This window comes from Drosophila gunungcola (assembly GCF_025200985.1).
Source record: "Drosophila gunungcola strain Sukarami chromosome 3L unlocalized genomic scaffold, Dgunungcola_SK_2 000005F, whole genome shotgun sequence".
Classification (NCBI taxonomy): Eukaryota; Metazoa; Arthropoda; class Insecta; order Diptera; family Drosophilidae; genus Drosophila; species Drosophila gunungcola.
The window spans coordinates 2,639,476-2,663,623 of record NW_026453180.1 but is presented as its reverse complement, the minus strand read 5'-3'; the positions used below and the strand labels follow the sequence as shown (position 1 = coordinate 2,663,623).

The 24,148-nt window shown below is 37.1% G+C and overlaps 1 protein-coding gene across 5 annotated transcripts in view; it reads left to right on the top strand.

Annotated features, from left to right (window-relative positions):
* The window catches only part of LOC128259553 (serine/threonine-protein kinase mig-15), a 36,690-nt gene extending 14,192 nt beyond the window's left edge, over window positions 1-22,498 (top strand). Inside the window, exons 4-19 of one of the 5 annotated variants that reach the window (XM_052992010.1) lie at window positions 8,290-8,734; window positions 8,819-9,061; window positions 9,157-9,665; window positions 10,190-10,363; window positions 10,988-11,008; window positions 11,928-12,286; window positions 13,150-13,309; window positions 14,317-15,237; window positions 17,136-17,315; window positions 19,461-20,063; window positions 20,567-20,722; window positions 20,792-20,959; window positions 21,025-21,174; window positions 21,241-21,375; window positions 21,453-21,527; window positions 21,594-22,498. In XM_052992010.1, coding sequence (XP_052847970.1) covers window positions 8,290-8,734; window positions 8,819-9,061; window positions 9,157-9,665; window positions 10,190-10,363; window positions 10,988-11,008; window positions 11,928-12,286; window positions 13,150-13,309; window positions 14,317-15,237; window positions 17,136-17,315; window positions 19,461-20,063; window positions 20,567-20,722; window positions 20,792-20,959; window positions 21,025-21,174; window positions 21,241-21,375; window positions 21,453-21,527; window positions 21,594-21,767 — 4,473 coding nt within the window. In that variant the 3' untranslated portion in view covers window positions 21,768-22,498. The remainder of the gene's footprint in view (window positions 1-8,289; window positions 8,735-8,818; window positions 9,062-9,156; window positions 9,666-10,189; window positions 10,364-10,987; window positions 11,009-11,927; window positions 12,287-13,149; window positions 13,310-14,316; window positions 15,238-17,135; window positions 17,316-19,460; window positions 20,064-20,566; window positions 20,723-20,791; window positions 20,960-21,024; window positions 21,175-21,240; window positions 21,376-21,452; window positions 21,528-21,593) is intronic. The other 4 variants (XM_052992011.1, XM_052992013.1, XM_052992014.1 and 1 more) reach the window with 4 other exon arrangements.
* Window positions 22,499-24,148: the final 1,650 nt, after the last annotated feature.

Here is a 24,148-nt window from a genome sequence, read left to right as displayed (position 1 = left end):
CTTTATGTTTGGCCATTATTCAGCAATTGGCAATAAGTATGCCTGCTTGTGTTGCTCACAAGGTTAACTTTGGCAATAAGCAAATGTTTTAATATTTATGGTTTGATTAAATATGCAAACATTTCGCTGATTACTCACACAGATTGTTTTATGGGATTCGGATTCGGATTCGGATACCGTGATTTCGTCGGCCACTTTTGGGGCATATTTAGTTTTGTTTCTGCCCGTCTACATTTTGTTGCTGCTGAACAATTAATTTATGAGAGAAAGTTTTGTTATTTTGCATGCATAATTTGCTGCAAGCAACAAAGAAAAGCCTTTGTCTTCATTCCAAAGCCAAAGGGAATTGAACTTATCTAACTGATGATATGGCTTCAGCTTCTTCAATAGCTGCTGCTGGCGGACCCTTATCTGCATATTGACTTACAATGCAGCATGTGTGACATCGGAATATATTCCATAAATGTATATATTGTCCCGTGTAATTGCGCACACAATCGGGTGGGGAAATGAGAATAAAAAGCGAACCCGTTGACCCGCAGTCGTGTGTTTGCGGTTGAAAGTTTCTTACTATCTTTCAGCTTAATTCATTTAATTTCCAATTACCGAAATGGGAAACTCCATTTGACAGCTCTAGAGGGACTCACTCTTGCTCTCAATTAATTAGAATATAAACTCGGGAATGTAATAATACACAAAAAACAACACACCCCTATGTGATGGGAACTTTCAAAGGAAACCGGAAATTGTTGACACGCAAAAGTGACGTCATTATCACACACAACACATTATTTGTATTTTATTATATACTGTATACACCCATTCTCCAGCCAAAATAATCTTTTGGCACAATTTCATCGTTCGCTTATCTCTTCGCAAATAAACAATTTGGCTGTCAACAATGAAAATAGATTCAATGACTCAATTTTCAAGGTATATTCCACTGATAAGACAATTAGTCCATGCTAAATTGTTCTTGTGATTGCCAGTCCACTAAAGCTTGGTAAATCTAATGAATAAACCATAATTGTGCTGGTAATTGATTGTGAAATAGGGGGACATTGTGTTCCGATTCTCGATGTGGGTAATCGTGAATGAATGTTTATGATTTATTAAAGGGTCTATAAAATTTATTATTAATAGTTCTTATCAATAATTAAATGGTTCTTAAGGGCTAGTCTTTAATATAAATATTTTGTTTAGACATTCCACTTTAATTTTCTTTTTTACATTTTCAAAAGCAAAACCAAAAGTTTTTGATCAATTTTCTTGTCGATTTTCTTGCTATACTAAGTGGGTTAAATTTGGTTTAAAGACATAACAAATTCTCTTGTAAAACACAACTTGTTCTCGGCAATTTGTCTAGACAGCTGTTAGTGCTGGCCTATCAATTTTTAAATGGGAAATGCCAAAATTACATTTACTCTGGCACTTTGGCTCCGAAAATAACTGGCACATCAAACAACAAACTTTGGCTAACTGGGTTAACCAGGTGGAGGCTAACAGCAGCAGCAATAATACAAAATGGAAAGCTTTTCCAACACTTTGAACTCGATTTTTCCTGGCGCTCCTACTCGAACTCCCTCACTCAGACACACACTTCTCTCCTGACGGCTGGGAAAATTCAATTTAATGAAATGCAGCCAAGTGCTAAAAAGCCTGTTAAGTGGTTCAATGAAACAGCGGGGGGAGACGAGACGAAGCGGGGTACTTGGTAAATGCAACTATTGGCCTGGCTAACCTTTGACCCACACCACCACCACAACCGACCCAAAAGCGATTGACTTGGCAACAGCGGCGGCTGGGGATAGAAAAACACTTTCAGCGCTGACCAAACTTGAGCCATATATAACTGGGAGATAAATTTAAACAAAAATTTCAAGCACTATATCTCCCTCAATTGCTGTTTTATGAGCCAGCTGCAAACACTCGCACACCAAACGAGGTACAGATACACAGATCTAGAGACCTACTACAGTCTTACTTCAGTAAGATGAACATTCCTAGGTTAAAAGCACAAAATTCTTAAGAGTTTTGTAAATTTTAAAATAATCTTTTATATTCTAGCTAAGGACTTTGCCTAATGGCAATACCTAAAATAAATATAATTGGAATTTAAGTAATGAAATATTGAAATATTGAAATATTGTAAAAATAATATTAATTTTTTGCTGCATCATTTTTATAACTTCAATACATTTTTAAGCTTTCGCTTTAAATTAATAGATATTTCGTACATATTTCCTTATCGATAACTATCGATATTTTCCCAAAAACATTTATCGATATTCCAAAGTTTCGATTAAGACATTTATATTTTAACTTTGTAGTCCCAGATTGATTGTTTACTTAATCAAGTTAAAATAAATTCCCCATTTAAATACAGAATTTCATATAAAAAGAAAATTATTTATTTTAGAAAAACAAGTAGAAGAGGAATTTCTAATAAACATTTATCGATGTCCAACTGTACTTCACTCACAGGAGGTGTATACTAAAACTTTTTAAACTGCTCGACGGGCAGCACAGCAAAAACTTTGATTACCCGGGTTAATTAACGAAACTAACAACAATTGGTAATTGATGAGCGCTAACCTTACCCCGCCGCTGCCCCCTTGACCCCATGCAAGTCCACCTAATCACCTTTCAAATGGAGACTAAAAATTTGCACACTGATCAGCTGGCAGAGGAAAAAACAAAAAAAATACTAAAACAAAATAAATAAAAACTATGCACAAATGTTGCGTAAGTTGGCAAGCAAACGCAGCTGTGTTGCACTGTGGAGGTTCCCAACTCTGTGGGCCAGTGGGGCAAATTGGAGGCTGTTGGCTGCCACTCGGTGGGTTTTGAATTTGGATTTGGGGTTGCTGGGTTACTTACGATGGATACTTCACTTGACGCATCGCACGGGCGTGGTGGTACTGGATGTGTGGTTTTCTATTCGAATCTCGCAAGTGTTGTAATTGAATTGCCACTGCGCCAGTGTGGGAGCTCCAAGATTCATTTGGTTTTAGCTGTCGTTGCCACAATTAATATGCCCACAAAGCTCAGTGGAAGGTGGTGCCCCAGCAGCAGCAGCAGCACAAGAAGAAAAAATGTGGCAGTAAAATGCGGTTTGGTTTCCTTTCGGCTTGATGTGGTTGGGAATCATTGGGTTGCTCAATACCACAATACAGCAGGTGGGTGGATGTGGATGGCTCCATGTCGGTGTCGATATAATTTGCATGGAAATGAGACAAATGAAAACGGGAAACTCGGAAAAGAATCTAGTTTATTGTAGCGTTATTTTAATAAACTATTTATTTAACGATCATGTCCATAACTTTCTAAAATAAATTGTGCATTTTATTAGTCCTCTATTTACATTTTCTTATATGTTCATATTAAATTAAATCTAGTCATCTAAATAAATTATTTATTTATCGATTTTGTCTATTACTTCCTTATATAAATCGTGAATTTAATTAGTGCTCTATTTACATTAATATAAAAATCAAAAATTTACAATTAAACATTATTTATTTACTACTCTTATCTATTTATACTTTCAGTTTTGATATTCTACTCTTGATCTTTCATTTTCTTTGTCTTTCAACCTAGTTTTTTAATTTCCTTTTTTCCCCAATTCCTGTTTCTCAGCTAATCTATTAAAACATTTCCATTTCCTCGTTTATTTTCCCTCTATACATCGTATAGAACACATGTTTGCCCGGTTCATCAACATCATTGTGATTTCTTGCCTTATCGCAAACAGAACACAACTCTTTTCTAGCTTACTCTATCTCACTTTTCCCCCTGCATAGTATATAAATATATATCCCTTTCTCCTCTTTGTTTCAAGCGATTTGCGTGCCAAGTTTGAGCAACTTGAAAAACATGTCCAAAAGTTGATCTTTTTGGGCCATTTTTTTGTATAGGAGAGGCACTTGACTGCATTTTTTTGCCTCTTATGCAACGTCAGTTTCCGACTTGCGTTTATAAAAATTCATTTTTTCTCTTTTCTGTTATCAGCAAGCTTGCAGACTTAAATCATATTTTTTCTGTCTCCGTCTGTTGCGAATTTTTCTCGCATTTTTTCTCTGGGATTTTTGTTGACAATTTACACACGACTTGCATAGTTTTCGAACTGGGGGAAGAACGGAGTTTTCAAAACAAGGTATTGCAAATGCATTGCTTACGTATACTTGTTGCGATCTGGTATATACAATGCTTATGAGAATTATATATATATTTTGCCTGATTATGCATTTTTGTTTTCTTATAGACACTAATGCACTTAAGGGTGAACCTGTAGTTTTATTTGAAGTGCAAGGGTTATGCTTTATACTAATAAGTAGACATGCGGTTTTATGCAAAAACAGATTTTATTTATAAGCAATATATATACAAAATTAATGAAAAAAAATTATATCCTAAAAAATAAAATGTTCAGAATACGGTTTTGCAACACAATCCGATGTTTACTAATAACATTTTTAAACTTAACAAAAAACAAAAATTTCCTGTTCTTTACTTCAATTTCATTGTAGTTAAAGACCTTAAATCATTCCTCATACAGGTCCACCCTAGCGCCCAAGTATCTGTATATTTGTGGCATATCATCGGGTTGATTGTTTTATTGTTTGGGTTTCTTTTCACGCTTGATTTTATTTGCGCTGGTATCCGAATCCGTATCTGTAAACGTATCTGTATCTGTATCAGTATGTGTGAGTGTGACTGTGACTGTGCCCGGTATCTGACAGATACTTGTGCTCGGTGTGGTAATCATAAACCATCTCTTGTGCATAGGTAGGCAAATCCAAACCCGAATCGGACAGCTGCACCAGTCGACTGAGTTTCGTTCCATTGTTGACTTTACCTTAAAACATTTTCACATTTTGATTATATTACAAATTCAGCGATTTTTCCTTTTATTTTCTCTCTTTCGTCGTGAGCTTTATATGGCAAAAGGCTTGTCGTCGTCGTCGTCAGTTGCTTTGTTTATTTGTTTCTGCGGATTGTTTAGCTCTATTTGCTTTTGGGCTTTTAAGAAGAAACCCCGACGGAGAGGTGGAGAAATGTTGAGGGAGAGTGCGACTGCACTGAGTGATTCACAAATATTTTTCTTTGTATTAATTGCGGCAATCATCTTTCGTCTTTGATTTCTTGAAGGTGGAATTTGAACTCAGTCAAAAATCAAAGGCGACAACTTCCTACTGAATTACAACACCTGGTGGAAATTTCCCCATTTTTCTATTATTTTTTTTTTTTTTAATAGCCTGCCTAATCGATTTCTCTATGCACAATTTCGTTTTTTTCCCCAAGTCAGGCTCCATTAGTGCATGTCATTAATTTGCATAAAATCTGCAGCACAGTTAGAATACGATGATGATGCGATGATGGCCAAGACATTCTCCGGCTCCTCCCTCCTCGGGTTGCATATATTTTTTAATAACATTTTGATAGAATCTAACCATGGTGCAACACCTCGTCTAACTAATCAATAAGCGGAAAGAATTGGACAGGTTTCTAGCAGGATGAGTTATTAGATACTCTTCAAATGTGAATCTACAATTTAAAATCAAATAAATTTTAGATATGTATATATTTAAATATATATATTAGTATGTTTAAAGTTACGAAAATGTTTTTAAAATTATTGTGTATGATATAATGTTTCATTACATAGTATCCTAAAAATATGCAAATCTTTTAAAACGAATGTATACGTATGATATAGTATTTCACTAGAAAACATTCTAGAACAACAACATAAATAAATCATATGATTTTAAGATAGATTCAGCGAATTAGATAAATACAGCCATCTATTACAAATATAAATGAGCGAATTCTTGAGCTTTATAAGAAAGTAAAACTAAAAATTGATAATTTATTTTAATATATACCATAAAAATAGGTTTATAAAAGGTGCCCAAATACAGCCATCAACCTAAAGCTATTACAGATATAGATCAGCGAAACGATAGAGTTGGCATAGTTTTTTTCCCTGTGGGTTGCAAGCTAGAAACCAAATCGTAATCACCCTCTTAAAGAGAACACCGAAGTGCCGACGGGCAACAGTACTTCATACCATAGTCGCATCGTCATCTTCACCGTCTGACTATCGTCACTTAAATTGTTATCATCTCTCGTTAAGCATTTTGATTTATGGATGGGGCCGCAGCATGATGCTCCTGCTCACTCAATTAAAACTGTATTAAATGTAAAATGACTTTAAAAGCGGCTTAGGCGACACAGCAGCCGCAACGAACGGATGGCCAAGATGGAATGCGATGCGATGCGATGGCAGCTGATGCTGGAAGTAGTTTTTCAAAAACCGGCAACCGGTTGGTCAGGACAACTCAATCTTGGCCGGAAGACGGGGGTAGTAGTGAATAAAAAACAATTTGCGAGTTTGATTAAAGTGGCAGGCTAATTGAAACTAGTTGGGGTTGGCCTGAACACCAGCTTTAAACGCCAAAAGACTTGTAAACTTTAGAGAATCATTTGGAGCTCTTGAATCGCTTGTCAAGAATTTAACATTGCAAAGAACTGTGAAAAATTAGAGATTAGAGTTTTTAATTATAATTTTCTCATTTGTGATAATATAACATTTAACTTTAAAACAATTAAAACACGTTTATTTGAAGATTTAATTGCTCAGCGTGAAATACAGAACGGTTTATTTTAAACTAAGAATAACGCAGCTGTTTTAGTTTTGTTGTACTGAAATTAAACTATTAATTTTGAGTGTTTAGTATAACGCAATCCGTTAATTTATCTTGACCTTTAAATCTTAAAATAACGTAAAATGTTTAACAAACAGTCTTTTCTTTAGGAAAAAATAACAAATATATTTGAACCTGTAACTATCGTTTCCTAAAATTAAATAACAAACATAATTTTGGTGTTTATTCCAGAATATGGTAAACAATTCTTATTGAGGAACTATACATGTCTAGTGTAAATATACGAAAATTTAGAAAAAATTGTGTACATTTCTGAAGTTGTTAACGAAGTCTTTATTCGACATAAAACGATTAAGTGTTTCTGAAATTAAATAGTTAACATATTTGGGTGCTTATTCCAGTATATGGTAACCCATTTTTATTTAAGAACACGTCTAGTATAAATATGTAAAAACGTTGCTACACCTTCTATATGTTCCTGTAGTAAAAGGATTTCTTTTCACTGCTCCAATCTTTTTTTAGTCACCCCCTTCCAGGCCTTGAATTAGTCACCTTCGTGTGGCGCTCTTGAATAGATATTTGTGGCATGTTTACCTTAACTACTTGACACTCTGATTGAGCAGACACATTACCCCACTCGAGGTTGATGCTCCTCTCCAGAAAGAGTTCTCTGCCCTCCACTTGCTCCGCCACTCCACTCCTCGTTGCGTTCTATTGTTTGATTCCATTGGAGTCGATGTCGTTGCCGATGCCGATGCCGATGATGCTGTTGCTGTTGCGGCTGCTTTTGTTTACTTAATCACTTTTTATGCGTCGTAGTTTGTTGACGCCTCGAAGGGGGCGAAGTCAGAAGGCAGATTCTACAGACCATATAAAATATATAGAATATATAGCGCTGCACTAGCCAACGCCTCCATGGTCGTCGCCAGCGTCATCGTCATCGCCATCGCCATCATCTTGTTGTTGTCAACAGCGTAATGGAGGGTGCTGAATGCTGAAGTGCATTAAACAGTCTCAATGCCGTAATGAACCGCGTTCTGGAAGCCTGACCTCGATCATTGCCAATGCTCAAGACCGAATCGGTTGAGTTTCTTAAAACTCAAGAGCTTCTAGACTTAAATAATGTTACATATTCATACACACGATTTCCGTATTGCCTTTTTAAGTAAATGTGACGAAACAGAAACAAAATTTGCTAAAACAGTTCATATTCATTTTATACACATTTGTTTTAAGATTAAATGGCTTAATGTGAACTACACAATCGTTTATGTAGACTGTTTAATTTAAAACAAAATGAAATAAGTTTTTAAAAACTTAGTTTACTGAACTAAAATATTAGCAAGGACTGATGCATATTGCCTAATGTAAGCCTCTCAAAAACACAAAAATTAAGAACCGCATTGAATTTATGACATAAGTGACCGATAAAAAAAAATGGAACACTGTTTGTCATTGCGCTTGCTTCATTCTTGAAGATTAATTCAATTCACAAACAAAAACATTATTAAAAAAAAAATATATATATATATAATATATTATATATTTACTAAAAAAAACTATATTTATTTTATTAACATAATTAAGTAATTAAAGCTTCTCTTTTTTAATTTTACAGGGCCGTCACACGAAGACTGGTCAATTGGCTGCCATAAAGGTGATGGACGTCACCGAGGACGAGGAGGAGGAGATCAAGCTGGAGATCAATGTGCTAAAGAAGTACTCTAATCACCGCAACATTGCCACCTACTACGGAGCCTTCATTAAGAAGTCACCGCCCGGGAAGGACGATCAACTGTGGCTGGTGATGGAGTACTGCGGTGCCGGATCGGTGACGGACCTGGTCAAGTCCACCAAGGGTCAGAGTCTGAAGGAGGAATGGATTGCCTACATCTGCCGCGAGATCCTGCGGGGCCTGAGCTACCTGCACTCGAACAAAGTCATCCATCGCGACATCAAGGGGCAGAATGTCCTGCTCACAGACAACGCCGAGGTGAAGCTGGTGGACTTTGGTGTGTCCGCCCAGCTGGATCGCACGATAGGCCGGCGCAACACATTCATCGGTGAGTGAAATGAATGAGTCACCTGTTGAACCTACCAGCTAAACTGGCCTTCCTTTCCTCTTTCTCTTTCTCTCTCTCTTGTAGGTACTCCATACTGGATGGCCCCCGAGGTCATTGCCTGCGACGAGAATCCCGACGCCACGTACGACAATCGCTCCGATCTGTGGTCGCTGGGCATCACCGCCCTGGAGATGGCTGAGTCACAGCCACCGCTCTGCGATCTGCATCCGATGCGAGCCCTCTTCCTGATTCCGCGCAACTCGCCGCCCAGGCTTAAATCGAAGAAGTGGTCCAAGAAGTTCCATGGTTTTATTGACACGGTGCTAGGTGAGTCATCAAGTTAATGGTTAGGGGGTGTGGTTATTCCATTCACTCGTCGTAGTACCCTTACTGAAACCAAACTATTTTTACAACCCACTCAGTTAAGGACTATCACCAGCGGCCTTACACCGAGAACCTGCTGAAGCACGCCTTCATCAAGGACCAGCCCACAGATCGCCAGGTGCGCATCCAGCTGAAGGATCACATCGATCGCTGCAAGAAGCGCAAGCAGGAGAAGGAGCGCGAGGACTATCGCTACTCGGGCTCCGACAACGACGATGACGAACCGCAGCTGGCTGGTGAGCACAGCTCCATTGTCCAGGCACCGGGCGGCGATACGTTGCGCCGCAACTTCCAGCAGATCCAGGAGGGTCGCCTGGCCGCCGAGCAGCAGCAACAGCAGCAACATCACCTGATGGCCCAGGCGCAGGCCCAGGCCGCGGCCGCCCATGCCGCCGCCCAGGCGCAGGCGCAACTCCAGCAGCAGCAACAGCAGGCGGCGGCGGCGGCAGCAGCGGCGGCCCATGCAGCGCAGCAGGCCCAGCAGGCCGCCCAGCAGCAGGCGCAGGCCCAGCAGCCGCAGGCCAATCGCCAGCCCAAACCACCATCGGTAAGGAGATGGAGTCGTAAAGAATATTAATAAGAATTAATTAATTTCATTTAATTTCATTACTTACAAAAACGCGAATTCTTAAGAAACTCGGTTTCTCCGGCGCTTGGATAACTTTACTTTAGTTTAATGATAAATTCAATTTAAAGTTTGCAAGGATTATTAAGGTTACTAATATTACAAAGCGCGAATTCTTGAGCTCTAGGTTGAGAAGCCCCAAAGAACTGCGGTTTTTGCAGCGCAAAATTATCTTTATCGCTGTTGAGGAGCATTGAGTCATTCAAAATAAAACGCGAATTCTTGAGCTATAGATTGAAAAGCCCCCATATAACGGCATTCTATAAGAACAAATATAAAATCGAGAATTCTTAAGCTACAGCTCTTTTTGACAAAAATTCATATTTAGAGTTTTAATCTGACTATCTATTGAGGTATTTGTCACAATGTGATTATTGGTTATATGTTGGGGTCTTCAACGCATTGTAAAATTATGTTATTAAACCAATTCTTATTTCTTATTATAGCGCCAGCAGGTTGAGGAGCCGGGTCCGCCGGCACGGCCGCCACAGCGCCTGATCGTGGTGCCGGATCCGCCGCACGCCAATCGGCCATTGCCACCGACGCCCAAGTGCGGTGAGCCGGCGGGACAGACGCCGCAGCAGCAGCAGCGCAACTCGCAAAATAACTTCAAGCCATCGGTGCGTATCGGGCGAAGATTAACAGCAACAAAAGGGCAGGGCCGATAAGGCGGCAATCGGGTAATTCGATCTCATGGGGAGGTCTTTCTCCAGAGCAATGACTTCAAGATTGAGCGCATAATATCGGAAGAATCTAGCCAAGGATGCTCATGCTCTATCTATATCTATCCCCCGTATTTTGTAACTCCCCTCGCCCTCGATGTAGTTTGATTTTTCAGTTAACCCATATTATGTAAAACCATGTAAAAGTCGATACCATAACCATATCTTATCCTAATTTTATCTCTTTTATTTTCATGTTATGTGCGCCTACATAATCTATAAATATATATATATATCTATATATATCTACCAATATGCATTGATAACCACCCGTATATATTATATGCGTAAATCTCGATTTATGATTTGACTCATGTGAACATGATCCCGTTGCGCCGTTAAAAATAACCAACGTATGATTTCCGAACCGCACACGATTACAACAAAACCAAAAACACTTGATATTATTAAACACAACAACAACAATCATGACTACAACAACAACAACAATCATGACTACAACAACAACAACAATCATGACTACAACAACAACAACAATCATGACTACAACAACAACAACAGTTACCACCAAGGAGACCTGAGGTATGTCCTACGATTTTCAGTTTTCAAGCCTGTCGCATCTTTTCTGTTTTGTTTACTGCTTGATTTTCCTATAAAGTTTGCATACATTGACAACAACGAGTGCGTTTTAGAACATATGTAGGGTTCTTAATAAATAATTGAACTTTTAAGCCATCTTTGGTATATTAACGAATCTAAAATGAATTAAATCGTAAATTGATTAGAAATTTGAGACTATTCAAGCTAGAGCTGTAGAACGCATTTTGAGACTTTTTAATCTAGAGCTCAAGAATTCGCGTTTTATAATGATTGTTAGTTCTGCAACGCACTCCCCATCGATTGTTTTCTATTTGTGTAACCCCCCTTTTGGACCTTAGTCAAAATTACTAGAATGGAGGTACACAACAACCGCCCCCGTAACTCTCAACACCTTTTGCACGTGCCACTTGTGAACTAAACTTCCGAAAAGCCTAAGATTCCGTAACTCAACCAATTGACTAACTCCCCCCAAAGTAGATTGATACCTGGAGCATAGAGAATTCCTGTGTGATTGATGCGTTTCTAATGCCACTTCGATCAAAGTAAAAAGCCGAAATGGAAATGTGTTCTTCCCAAAACTAATGTAGTTAACGACTAACAACAACCGAGCTTTCTAACCAAATTTCTTTGTAATGCTCTGCTGGATTTAAAAAAACACGTGTGTGTTTGAACGTTTTTATCTATAAGAAGCCGTTTTGTAGGAAAAACCAATCTAATGCTCTCTTACTTTTCGTTCCCATTTCCCCACGAAAACCGAAAACAACCCGAAAAACTGTGGTATCATGTGCAAATATACAACCAACCAAAATACACACACACACACACATTCACACACGAATCGAATCGAAATCCTCCTGCCCCTGAAACGAAAACAAACAAAAAATGTATTGTAAAACTGTAGGATCATTTGGATGTGTTAGCAGCACAATTAAATGAATTGGGCGTGGTCTCCTCCCAACAGCCACAGCCGCAGACAGCCGCCGGTGGTCAGGGATCCCAAGTTCAGCAACAGCAGCAGGCGCAGCCGGAGGCGCCACCGCGCAACAATCGGCAATCCTCATCCGGAGGATCCGCATCCGGCGGTGGGTCATCATCCAAGCCGGCCGCCGCATTGCCGCAGCAGTCGAACAATCATCTGGGACAGCCGGTGAATCCGCTTGACCCCTTGGACAGCAGCGATTCGGACAGCGAGCCGGATGAGCCGAACGATCGGGCCAGGAATGATGGCACCCTCTTGGCCAGCGATCCGCCCAAGCCGCTGTAAGTACGAGCACAAAGAAGGGGCGTGGCAGTTTGCAGCAAAATTCCACAAATCGAAGATGCAACGTAGTTCACAATTATATAAAAAAAAAACAAAAGACCAGGGACCGCAATTAGTTACATTTTTATTTTTAGAGTTTTATATTCAATAGTGATTAAAACTTTAAATATTATACAATTTTTTTATTTAATTTGACTGGTAATTTATGATTGATTTAACATCCAAAACTTGATTTATTAGGAAAACTAATATTTTACAGAAGCATATAAGATATTATTAGAAAATCAGTAATGCTTAATCTTCTGTTAGAAAATGCCTTTCAACTTTAATAAAAATTCCTCATTTAATCATCAATTAAATCTTTGAATATTATTAAAACTTTCATTGGTAATTTCTTAACTTATTAAATTAGAATCCAATAAAATATCTAGTGGAAACATAAATTAATTTTTGATCAAACGAATTGTGAAACAGATATAAATTTTTATTTTATGTTATGTAAATCAAAATTATTTTTGATCACAGTTGATAAATTAAAGTTTGCTTAATCATCTAAGCTATTTTTAGATGATTCAAATATAAAATTTTATTAATTATTTTTTAAAAATTTCAATTTGCGGTCCCTGATAAGCAGAAAACACATCATCTCTCTCTCTGAATACTAACCCGACTTCACAACATTCTTGTCTCTCACTTATTTAAACACTCCATTGATTACCCACCCGCCTTCACCCACTACACCTGAAAAATAAACCCACTCCCAATTCATTTCCATTGCCGAGCGACAATTTGCCGCCCCTTTTTTTCGTTTTCGATTTGTGTTTTGCCTTTTTTGGTTCTTGGTTTTTCGTTATGTGTTCAGACCCGAATTTTCATATAGGCCTGGTTTGGGACCCGTTTCGGAGGACGCCAATACGACAACGCCCTTGAGTCATGGCAGCGGTGGGCCGCCCAACCGCCCACTGCCCCCGACGCCCGATGACGACGATCAGGCCGGAGATCGCACCCTAATTATGAAGCGCGTAAGTTGTAACCACACATGCCGCCCCCCCTAGAAATATCAACTTCTGCTATATATCCTTACATACAAGTATGAATCTTTGTTTAGTTTAGTTTTTAGTTTCTAGTTTTGATTTTTACTGATTTTCCCGATGAGATGCAATACATTGAGGGTTAGAATGCAGAATGAGCTTTAGGAAACCGCTGACAATTGTACAAATTGTAAACTAGCTTTTGTAGGGTTAAAGGTCTGCCAACCCTAAACAACAACAACAACAAAAAAATTAAAGATTTCAACTTAATCCAAAAATAGCGTAATATATACATTAAGTTCAACCTGGTTGTGGTTCTCTAAATTAATTGAGTTAGCTTAAAAATGATATGATTTGATTTCCCTACTAAATTTATTTGAATTTGAATTAATCTTGATTTGATATCTACATATATATATATATTTTTTAATTTAATGGCGTAAACAGTGTGAAATATTTTTCGTGAATTTTCTTTCTTTTTTCTTTGTACAAAACTTATTTTCCAAAACTTTCGATTGCATATTTTCATTGAGATATGTGTTGTGATATTGCATCTATATGAACATTAATGCACTGGTGCATAGAATGATTGAAATATTGTACATACATGAATATATATATGCACTTTTGCACACACACACCCCATATATATTTTAAATACTTGGGTTTTTCAATATATTTTCTGGTTTTTTGCATAAATAATGCTCAAAAAAATATTAAAAATTTGTATTCAAATGCAAAAGTGTATTGTTTCTGTTGGAGCATCAGAAATATAAATATAAACTTTTTGTATGATAGTAACCTACTGGAATGAAGATCAGAATTCATGAAAAACTTTTCATGCTGTGGTGGGTGGGAATCGAAGAAAAACAAACTCTATTCTCTAAGTATTAAAAAAAACCAACAAACAGACCAACTTAACACCATTCTTCTCTTGCTGCGTACTCACTACTACTCCTCCCTGAAAACCTGCTGAAAAATCCCCCCAAAAAAAATAGAAACTTGAGCAGAATATAAACCGCCTGCAAAAGTCTGCCTCCACATCGCAGGCCAATGTGACACCTTCAACGCGTCGCATTGGTGATGAAATCAATTTGCTAAGGGACTGGGACTTTGATCGCTTCTTTCCCAAAAATGGAAATGGTTCTAGGGCCAGTGGACGAAGTGGTAGTCCCACCACCACTGCCAGTTTGAGCAGGAGCTCTCAGCTAAGTACACTCAAAGTGGAGACGAAACTGCAAAGGGCCAGTGTGGCGGAGGCCATCACGAGACCAGTGCCCAGGGGTTATAAACCACTGAAGGCCGAGTCCAATCCAAATGCCAGCCAAAGTATTGCCAAAGAATCGAGATTGGGATTGGGAACTGGAACTGGAACTGGAACTGGAAGTGGCAGCAGTGGCAGTGCCAATTCCACAGGACATAAACGCCAGGAATCGGACTCTAAGTTGCCAATGAATTTTGTGCGCGGCTTTCGACGAGAGAACTCGGATTTCTTCCCTCTGACCAAAAGACATTCGGCGGTGTTGAGTGGTAGTAGTACTGGTGCGGGACCTGTAGCAGGATCGGTGGTGCCTTCCAGCCAGCCCCAAAGATCGAGTGCCATGTTCCAAAGGAACAGCATTTACAACAGCAGCCTCAGCAGCAAGGAAAAACCAGGAGCATCTGCAGCGGCACATAGTGTTGTTGTTAAGCCAGCAACATCTGCAGCCACCACAGCCACCACTGCCACCACCAAGGGAGCTGCTCCGAAGCCATCCAAATCGCTGGCCGCCTTAAATTTCCTGCGACCGCGTCGCGAAAAGACTGAATCCGTCATTGTGCTGCAAAATGCTGCAACTCGCGCCCATCGGCAACAGTTATTGCAACAGCAGCAGCAACAGCAATTGCAGCAACAACAACAACAGCAGCAGCAGCAGCAGCAGGTAAACGTTCTCAGCTCGCACAAAAAAAAACAACCAAATCAACAGAGAGGCAAAACATTTATTTAAAAAAAAAAATGCTGCGAACATAACTCACCAAAAAAAAAAATGATATTGCAAAAATATTTACCCCATTAAATTGTGTTTTGTCTTGGCGCCAGAAAACGTAAACCAAACCCAAACTACCCATTAAAAAAAAACAAGGCTACTTGCATATTCACCACATCCACACAAACACACACACGCACTCAAAACTAATAGCTCGTAAATAAAAAATTATAACAATACACACACCCATTGTTGCTAATCAAAAAACCACTGGAAATGTATAAAAAAACATATGAGGAAAAACTAGATTAATGTGGTATTTCTTCTTTTCATTGCTTGAGCATGTTTGGTTTTATTTGGTTTTATCTTCAATTATTTATTGCATACTCATTTGTTTTGTTTATTTTTATAAAATCAATCAGGGAACATGCCATCCTAGGATCTAAGTTAACCCGCAACCCTAATTAAGTCGTGCTAATTCGCTTAAGAACTCTAATTAACAAATGCAAATAACCGGTAGACAGTCGGTAATCTAATCTCTAAAACCCCGAAAAAAAGAGGCAAAAGTATCGAATGCTAATGAGATCAAGTTAATACCCGTAGTGCAGGTTGAAGCTTTCCTAAACTTCCTGTTTAAATGTTAATAAATCGGTGTTGATAATTCCTAAAGATTGAATTTTGGTCTTTAAAGCAGCTTAGTGGTTGTTTAAAAACAGTAAAACCAACTTAAATTAGTTAATAGATAAAAAAAATGTTATTATAGATATTTTAATTATTTTGTTTTAGTTGGTTCTTATAAAATTCTTGAAATTTTTAGCACAGAAATTTGCTGGATAAAAATAATAATAATACGGTGTTGATAAATCAAAAAGATTTAATTTTGGTATTTGAGGCAGCTTAGTGGTTTTTTAAAAAGAGTCAAATTAACTAGAATTAATTAAGTAATAAACTAAAATTATATTGTAGATATATAAAATATTTGGCTTTAATAGTTTTTTATAAAATTTTTAAAGTATTAAACACACAAATTTGATAGGTAAAAAAATGCAGATAAAAGTTATATTTTGTTAATAGAAATCATTTATTTTTTTAACTTTAAGTTATAACTACTCTGCCTTGCTGCCTCATCGTAACTCTGTAAATTAGAATGCTGCTCTCTGTATCATCTTTAAACTCTATTGCTCTCGCTCAAAATTGTTTTAAAGCTTTATTCTCTGTACAAAGACAAACTCCTCGAAATCAATTACAAAAGTTTGCTGGTTTGGTTAGCAAGAGCAAAAAGTTAATTAAGAAACATAAATAATACGCCACCAACGCCCTTCCCCTTCCACCTGAGAGATTTGTTTTTTGTGTTGCAAACTTGAGCCACGATTTGCCTGCTGCGCTGAAACTGAAATGTTGCTTTTACTTAGTTTAAGTGTTTCGTTTAGCTTTAAAACAATTTTGAGGAACCAACACAGAGGAGGAATCAATGTCATAGTTTGTAAGCTCTGTAAACAAGGATACACTTACTATATACACCCCGCACCACCTACTATATCTATTTATTAAATGTATTTCTCTATGTATCCTATATACATTTACGGCTAAAATTGGAGGCTTAAGTAGTTGGAGGGGTCATCATTAGGCAAAAACCACCTCAAAGTGTCTCATTGGCATTCATTTATTTTGTGCTGCTGCTCTTGAATCTCTTGTTTTGTTCGTTCATTGTTATTTCTGTTCCTCTTACTTTTCCCCCAAGACATTCTATAACCTATATTCAATCTCTCTAATTTCATTACTCACAATGTTTTTGTGAACTCTGGAACTTATTTGATTTGCTACTAAATTTGGAATATTTCCCTATACAGAATCGAGGTGGCGGCGGCGGCGGCGGAGGAGGCGGCGGCGGAGGAAGTAGTGGCGGCGTGGGTGCCGATGGCACTGGATTGGGAACTCCTGGGACAAGGACCAGCAGTGTACTGCCGGATCTACTCAGCCAGGCGTCGCCGGCAACGCCACCACGCCATGATAAATCATCCAGTGAGGAGGTGAGTAATATTACCAATAAATACCGTACTCCACTTTCTCGTCCTCTTGTGTTTTTCGTTTTAATCAAAAGTTCATTGTGTTTTTTGTAACCCTTGTGTCCACATTGAGTTTATTTATTGTGATAATATATTTCGTTCGTTGTTTCGTTCTGTCTGTTGTTCAGGTCGATTCATTCGCATTACCTTTGTTAGGATTTCATGGTTAATAAGAAAACACAACTTGAAGTTCTTCCGGTTTGATAACAGAATCATAAAATAAAGTCATTATCAATCATTTATTTTACAATTCCACCTTGAGGTCTATTAAATTACACACTTTCGTGCAATGATAAAGTATTTTAATAACTTGAGCAATTACTTATAAGTTCGTTAAAACAATATATGACATTTGCCACCTTTAGTTGTACTCAACATTACAGTAAAGAATCTACATATTTTCCTAATAATAATCATATATAAATGTAAATTTTTTTTTATTTTATAAGCCTTTTAGCTGTGCTTAACATAAAAGTAAAGAACCTATATTGCCCAAAAAAAATTGGTTTCATTTGCATAATCTGAATATAAAGTTAATCAGTACCAATAAAAAACAATAAATGGATATTACTATTATTTTAAACACAACTGACCACCCAATTTTTTTTTATTTATTTTTTTTTGTGATTTTAAGCCCTATTTCCTAACCCCAAATATATATGTGACTAATCCGTAAGATAAAAACCATCTCTAGCATAAACATTTTTTTGACGTGGAGCAAAGTTCATTATGAAGAGTGTAAACAATGAATTGGTCGACAAAATTTAAGAGTACGAAATAATTTGCATGCTCGTATGAAAATCTCACCAAGTGCATGAATAAGTAAAAGTGATTTACCATAAAAAACAAAAAAATAAAACATAGAACCAAAAACTTTTAAACAAATTTCTTCTTCTTAATTGTGCTTTGTCTTTCCGCAACGTTTGAGCTGATGGCCACTACGATATATTCTAACAAATTACAAATTACCAATCAAAAACAAACAAACAAAACATTACAATAGTAAGTATAAACGAATAGTCCCCAAACCGACAAACAAACAAATTCTCTTTATTTTGTATAATTTGCTCTCTTATAAAAACCAACAAATCCCAACAACTACCAAAAAAGAAAATACTTTTGTGTATAGTTTTACTTTATCTCCACCTTATGATTTTTCATCACATTTTCAAAATGTGCCATTCTGTATGTGTAAAGCTTAGTGTTCTTAAAAGGAAATGGAAATCTAGAAGATATTTTTCACACGTTTTCTGTATCTATTTTTTCCCAGGTCTAGGAATTTATTTCAGATTTCTCTGTATATAAAATACATAAACATTATTATCAGTTATTATTATCAGTACCATTTTATAATTTAAATTGTGGAAATTCTTTTGCCATCCACTGTCCTCTGCGTTGTATAGCAGACAATCTCATGTCACTAACATTTTGTCTACAGTGATACTATTTTTCACATACATACACATACAACATACACTGGAAGGAAAAGCTTCCGAAAGTTTATTAAGACACACAAACACACACAAATTATTTTTTAAACATATTTCCTTAATTTTTACCATTGGCCTCTGGGGAAAGACTAATCACATATCGATTTTTTATTTGTTTTCGTTTATCTTAACACATTTTCAATTTTCTCATTACTTTTATTGTTAGTTTAAGCATTATCCACACTTAATCCACCTGACCACACACAAGACACTTTTGTAATGCTCTCTCTCTGCGCACATAACCTCAAACACAAACCCAGCCCAGCATGTATAAATTATATAATTGATTTATTTTTAGTTGACATCTCAAGACTAATTTAAATTTTTTCTTGCACTTTTTCTATTTTTCTTTTCTCTCTATATAATCAAAACAATTACAAAACCCAAAAACCAATCAAATCCTATGTAAAAACTAAAACTATCGAAATAATCGAAAAACATCGATAATGAAAAATAAAACTAAATAATATAAAAATGTAAAATAATTTAAACGCATCGATAATAAACAATGATATCAAATAAAAAACTAAAATAATCTAAACATATTGAATATAAACAATGAAATCAATTGTAAAACTCAAACAATCGAAATAATCGAAACATATTATCGATTAACCAGTATCAAGCGGCCATTAGCTCATCCGTGCATTCCACGCCATCGAAATCGTTTATCGCTACCAGCGGAAGCGGCGGTCTCGGTTTGGGGGGCGGTACCGTTGTGGGCGGTGTGATTATTAGCAGCAGCAATCACTCGCCCCAATCGACGATATCGCTCGCCTCCTCGTCGTCGAATTCGCGCCAGAATTCGCCCAAGAATTCGATCAGCAAGACGCGCTCCTCCAGCAGTATTACTAATCTATTGCACAAATCTGCTTCTTCCTCCTCTGCGAACCTTCACCACCTGACGCCATGTTCCTCGACGTCCTCGGCCTCGATCTCCAACAACCAATTGCCACCGCACGCGTTTGCCCTGCAACAGAAGCAGCGCAGTTTCCTGACCTTTGGCTTTGGGGCCGGCGGCTCTGGTCCTTCGCGCCGGGAATCGCACGTCAATGTCAACGTAACGCCCACCTCGCACGAGGCGGCCAACGATACGCCTGAGATCCGTAAATATAAGAAGCGCTTCAACTCGGAGATCCTGTGTGCGGCGCTCTGGGGCGTCAACCTGCTGATCGGAACGGAAAATGGACTAATGCTGCTGGACCGATCCGGTCAGGGCAAGGTGAGTTATGGTTTCGAAAATGTAATCAATAAGTTACCTTTATCTAAGCTTATGAATATGTTTTGAAAATTTTATTTTATTGATTAGCTTTAAAATATCGAAATCTATATATGTATATAACCAGAGAATATTATGCCCAGGATAAATTTATTTTTTTAATTGTTTGGCCTCTATCGTAAAATGTAGCCTTATACCTTGCTGTGCTGAAGAATTCGCGCTCTTGAACTTGTGTTTAAAATTTAATTTAACCAAAAAACTTTGATAAGTTGAGAATTATATATAACTAGAGAAAATATTGCCCAAGATAAATTTATTCTCTTACGTTATCAATCTTGCTTTGCTAAAGAATTCGCGGCTTTACACTTGTGTTTAAAATTTAATTTTAATAAATAGCAGTATAACATCGAAATTTATAAAAATTGAAATTTCAGATAGATAGATCAGATAGATATGCTGAAGATTATTATTATTATTAATTTAACTTATAATGCTTTTTTCTACAGGTCTACCAGCTCATCTCGCGACGCCGCTTCCAGCAAATGGAGGTGCTAGAGGGCCAGAACATATTGGTCACCATATCCGGCAAGAAGAACCGAGTGCGTGTCTATTATTTGTCCTGGCTCAAGTCGAAGATCTTGCGCACCGATGGACTCTCCGATGTGAGTTTTAGACTTGTAAATCTCCCATTCAACCTGCTCTAATATAATTCCACACACAAACACACACAGCAAGTGGAGCGTCGCAACGGTTGGATTAATGTGGGAGATCTACAAGGTGCTGTACATTTTAAGATTGTCAAATACGAGAGGATTAAGTTCCTAGTGATTGCATTAAAGGACTCTATTGAAATTTATGCATGGGCTCCCAAACCATATCACAAATTTATGGCATTTAAGGTGGGTCCCTATTCTTTTCTATTTATATTTCGATAGATTTTTAATGTTCGAATGTCTCATATTAGAATTTTGGTGAATTGGAACATCGCCCGCTTTTGGTCGATCTCACAATTGAAGATCAGTCGAGACTGAAGGTGATCTATGGCTCCGCCGAGGGTTTCCATGCGGTTGATTTAGATTCAGCTGAAGTATACGATATCTATCTTCCCAAGCATGTAAGTTGGCGTGTTAAAAGAGTGTCAAGATTGATTGCTAAATAAGTGTTCTCTTCTTGTGTGCAGACTCAGGGTGCAATCATTCCGCATTGTATTGTGGCGCTTCCGAACTCAAATGGCATGCAATTGCTGCTGTGCTACGACAACGAGGGCGTCTATGTGAACACTGTGGGCCGGGTTTCCAAGAACATTGTGCTGCAGGCAAGTCATCGCCTGGGGAAATCCCGCTACCTCATTATATTTCCTAGTATTTATTATTTAATTACACTTTTTTGTAGTGGGGCGAGATGCCCACCTCGGTGGCCTACATTGGGACTGGACAAATCATGGGCTGGGGCAATAAAGCAATAGAGGTGAGTGGAGTACAAAATACTTTAACGTGCCTGATTAATTAATTAAGCGCCATTTTTTTTTTTTAGATACGTTCCGTTGAGAGCGGCCATTTGGATGGTGTGTTCATGCACAAAAAGGCGCAGCGCTTGAAATTCCTTTGCGAGCGCAACGACAAAGTATTCTTCAGCAGTGCCAAAGGTGCTTCATCGTGTCAAATTTACTTCATGACGCTCAACAAGCCGGGCATGGCCAATTGGTAATTGGCAATCGATGATCTTGGCAGGCAGCCTTCGATCGATGCCACCTTCAGCGATCGATCTGCTCAACCGGCAACAAACCATAAACATTTTCTTCTTATTTTACCACACAAGAAAAACGAAAAAGAAAGTATATAAAAAGCGAACACATAAACGATAATTAGCTGATTTAAGTGAAGAGTGCATAACGATTAAGTGAGATATCCTAAACAGACACACCAACAAAATATACACACTCAACAACACACCATCAACAACAACCAACAACAACCAACCCGAGATCATGTACTAGTGCTTATGAAAAATTCACCACGACAACGTTTCAATTAGTAAATGTGCTAAGAAAAACTCGATCAACGCGAGCCTATATATATATATATATATATATAAATATATAAATAATCTACTTAATATTTAGAGACAGAGACGAACATTTCAAGCTCACTCGTCGAGGTTTTTTGTCAGATCTGGTCAGAAAACAAGCGCAATTAAAGCAATTCGTATCCTCCATCCTTTCGATGTATGTATATTGACGTTACATAACTGAACACACCCAGCCAGCACACACGATTTAGATTCAGATCCGTTTCAAATGTCGTTTCACAATTGTGTTACATTTCGCTTACAAGTAAAACTTAAGTTGAAAAACCAGCAGCGCCGCAAGTATCGAATTTTCTACACAAAGCAGAAGAACGTCTAATATATATATATATATATATATATATATATATATATATATATATTTATATATTTATATATTATATATTTATACATATATAGAAGAAGTTTTTGTTCTTGATATTATCAAATAGAATTTATTTGTGCGTTTCCGACGATTACATGTTAGTGGAGAAAGAGCAAAGGAAATTTATACATAAATTATTGTCTGCGCGCTCATTTTATGGAAATGCAGGAAAACAAGAGGAAATCGAAATCGAAGCGAAGCAAAGCAAACAAAACAAAACCCACATAAAACGCCATTGTATAAACTAAGTGATAAACGAGTAAATAATTGATTAATGTAAAATAAAGCCGAAAGCAACACAAAAACCCAAGAAGCAAGCTTGCAACAATTGAGGATATCTAATGGAAATATATGAAAAAAAACGCACCATGACGTTTGCGAGGAGAGCTACCTTAATAACAAGATTGGAGGGAATTACAAAACGAGAACCTAGTTAAGCTGCATTTTTTACTGAACTTTTATACAGAGCCAAGAGAATGAGAAGAGAAAACATAAAAACGATGATGATGAACGAAACGAGAGGAGGGAAATTAAACCAAAATTCTATGAATCGTAGCATGTTAAAATTGATAACCATTTAACGAACCATCTCCGCTTGTTTTACTGTGTGCATTTTCATTGTGTTTTTGTACTAGCTTCAATATCAAAAGTGGTCACGTTGCAATATATCTCAATTTCGAGTGCATATAGAATAACCTTTTCCCCAACTGGCGCACACTGAGATCCCAAATGGAACCCTAATTCTGCCTTATTTTGTGTTGTTTGCGTGATTTTGTAACACTTCTCTTCTTCCACACACCACACCCTCCACACGGAAAAAATGTCTCATTAAGAAGTATATTTAAAATATTGTTTGTTTTTGTGTTATAAAATGATTGTACGCCCCCGTATTTAATAATGTTCATCGAAGCAAAATGGAAAAGTGCACTAAAATGCACGTCTAAAACAAAAAAAAAAAGGATACAAGAATTAGTAATAAATGCTTACTTTATTTCTAAAATAAAACAAGTAAAATGATACAGAAATGAATGTAAATCTAATTATTATATATATATAATCTCAAAATTAAAAAAAAATACAAAAACATTTATTTGAGTTTAATTCTTTTAAGCACTGGGACTAAGTTGGTTTTTAAGATACAATTTAGTAACAATTTTTTTAAATTTGAAGGCTTTACATCAGAAAAATGATGATTTTAAAACAACTAACAACTGACAGCACTTACAAAATTACAAAATTTTTGCTGGGACATGTACAAAATGATTTAAACAACATTAACTTAACTTGAATAATAAACAATGAGTATTATTCTCGAACTTATAAAGGTAAAAGTTTTTATATGTATGTTGAACAATGGGCAGAGCAGATTTTCGAGAAATAGAAATAGACTTAACAACAAAAAAAGATCAAGCAAGTGACTTTTTTTAAACGAAAATTATAAAATCAGAAAAAAACTTAATTTTATAAACAGTTAACAAAGTCGGTTCGGTGCCTTTGGACGTTATTATAATTTTGAATGTAAGATGAGCCCTGGCCACCGCTAGTCGGTTTGCCTATTAAATGCATTATTTTAAAAATCTATACCAGAAATTATTTTAATTTTTTTAATTAATAAACGCTTATAATGTGTACATACAAA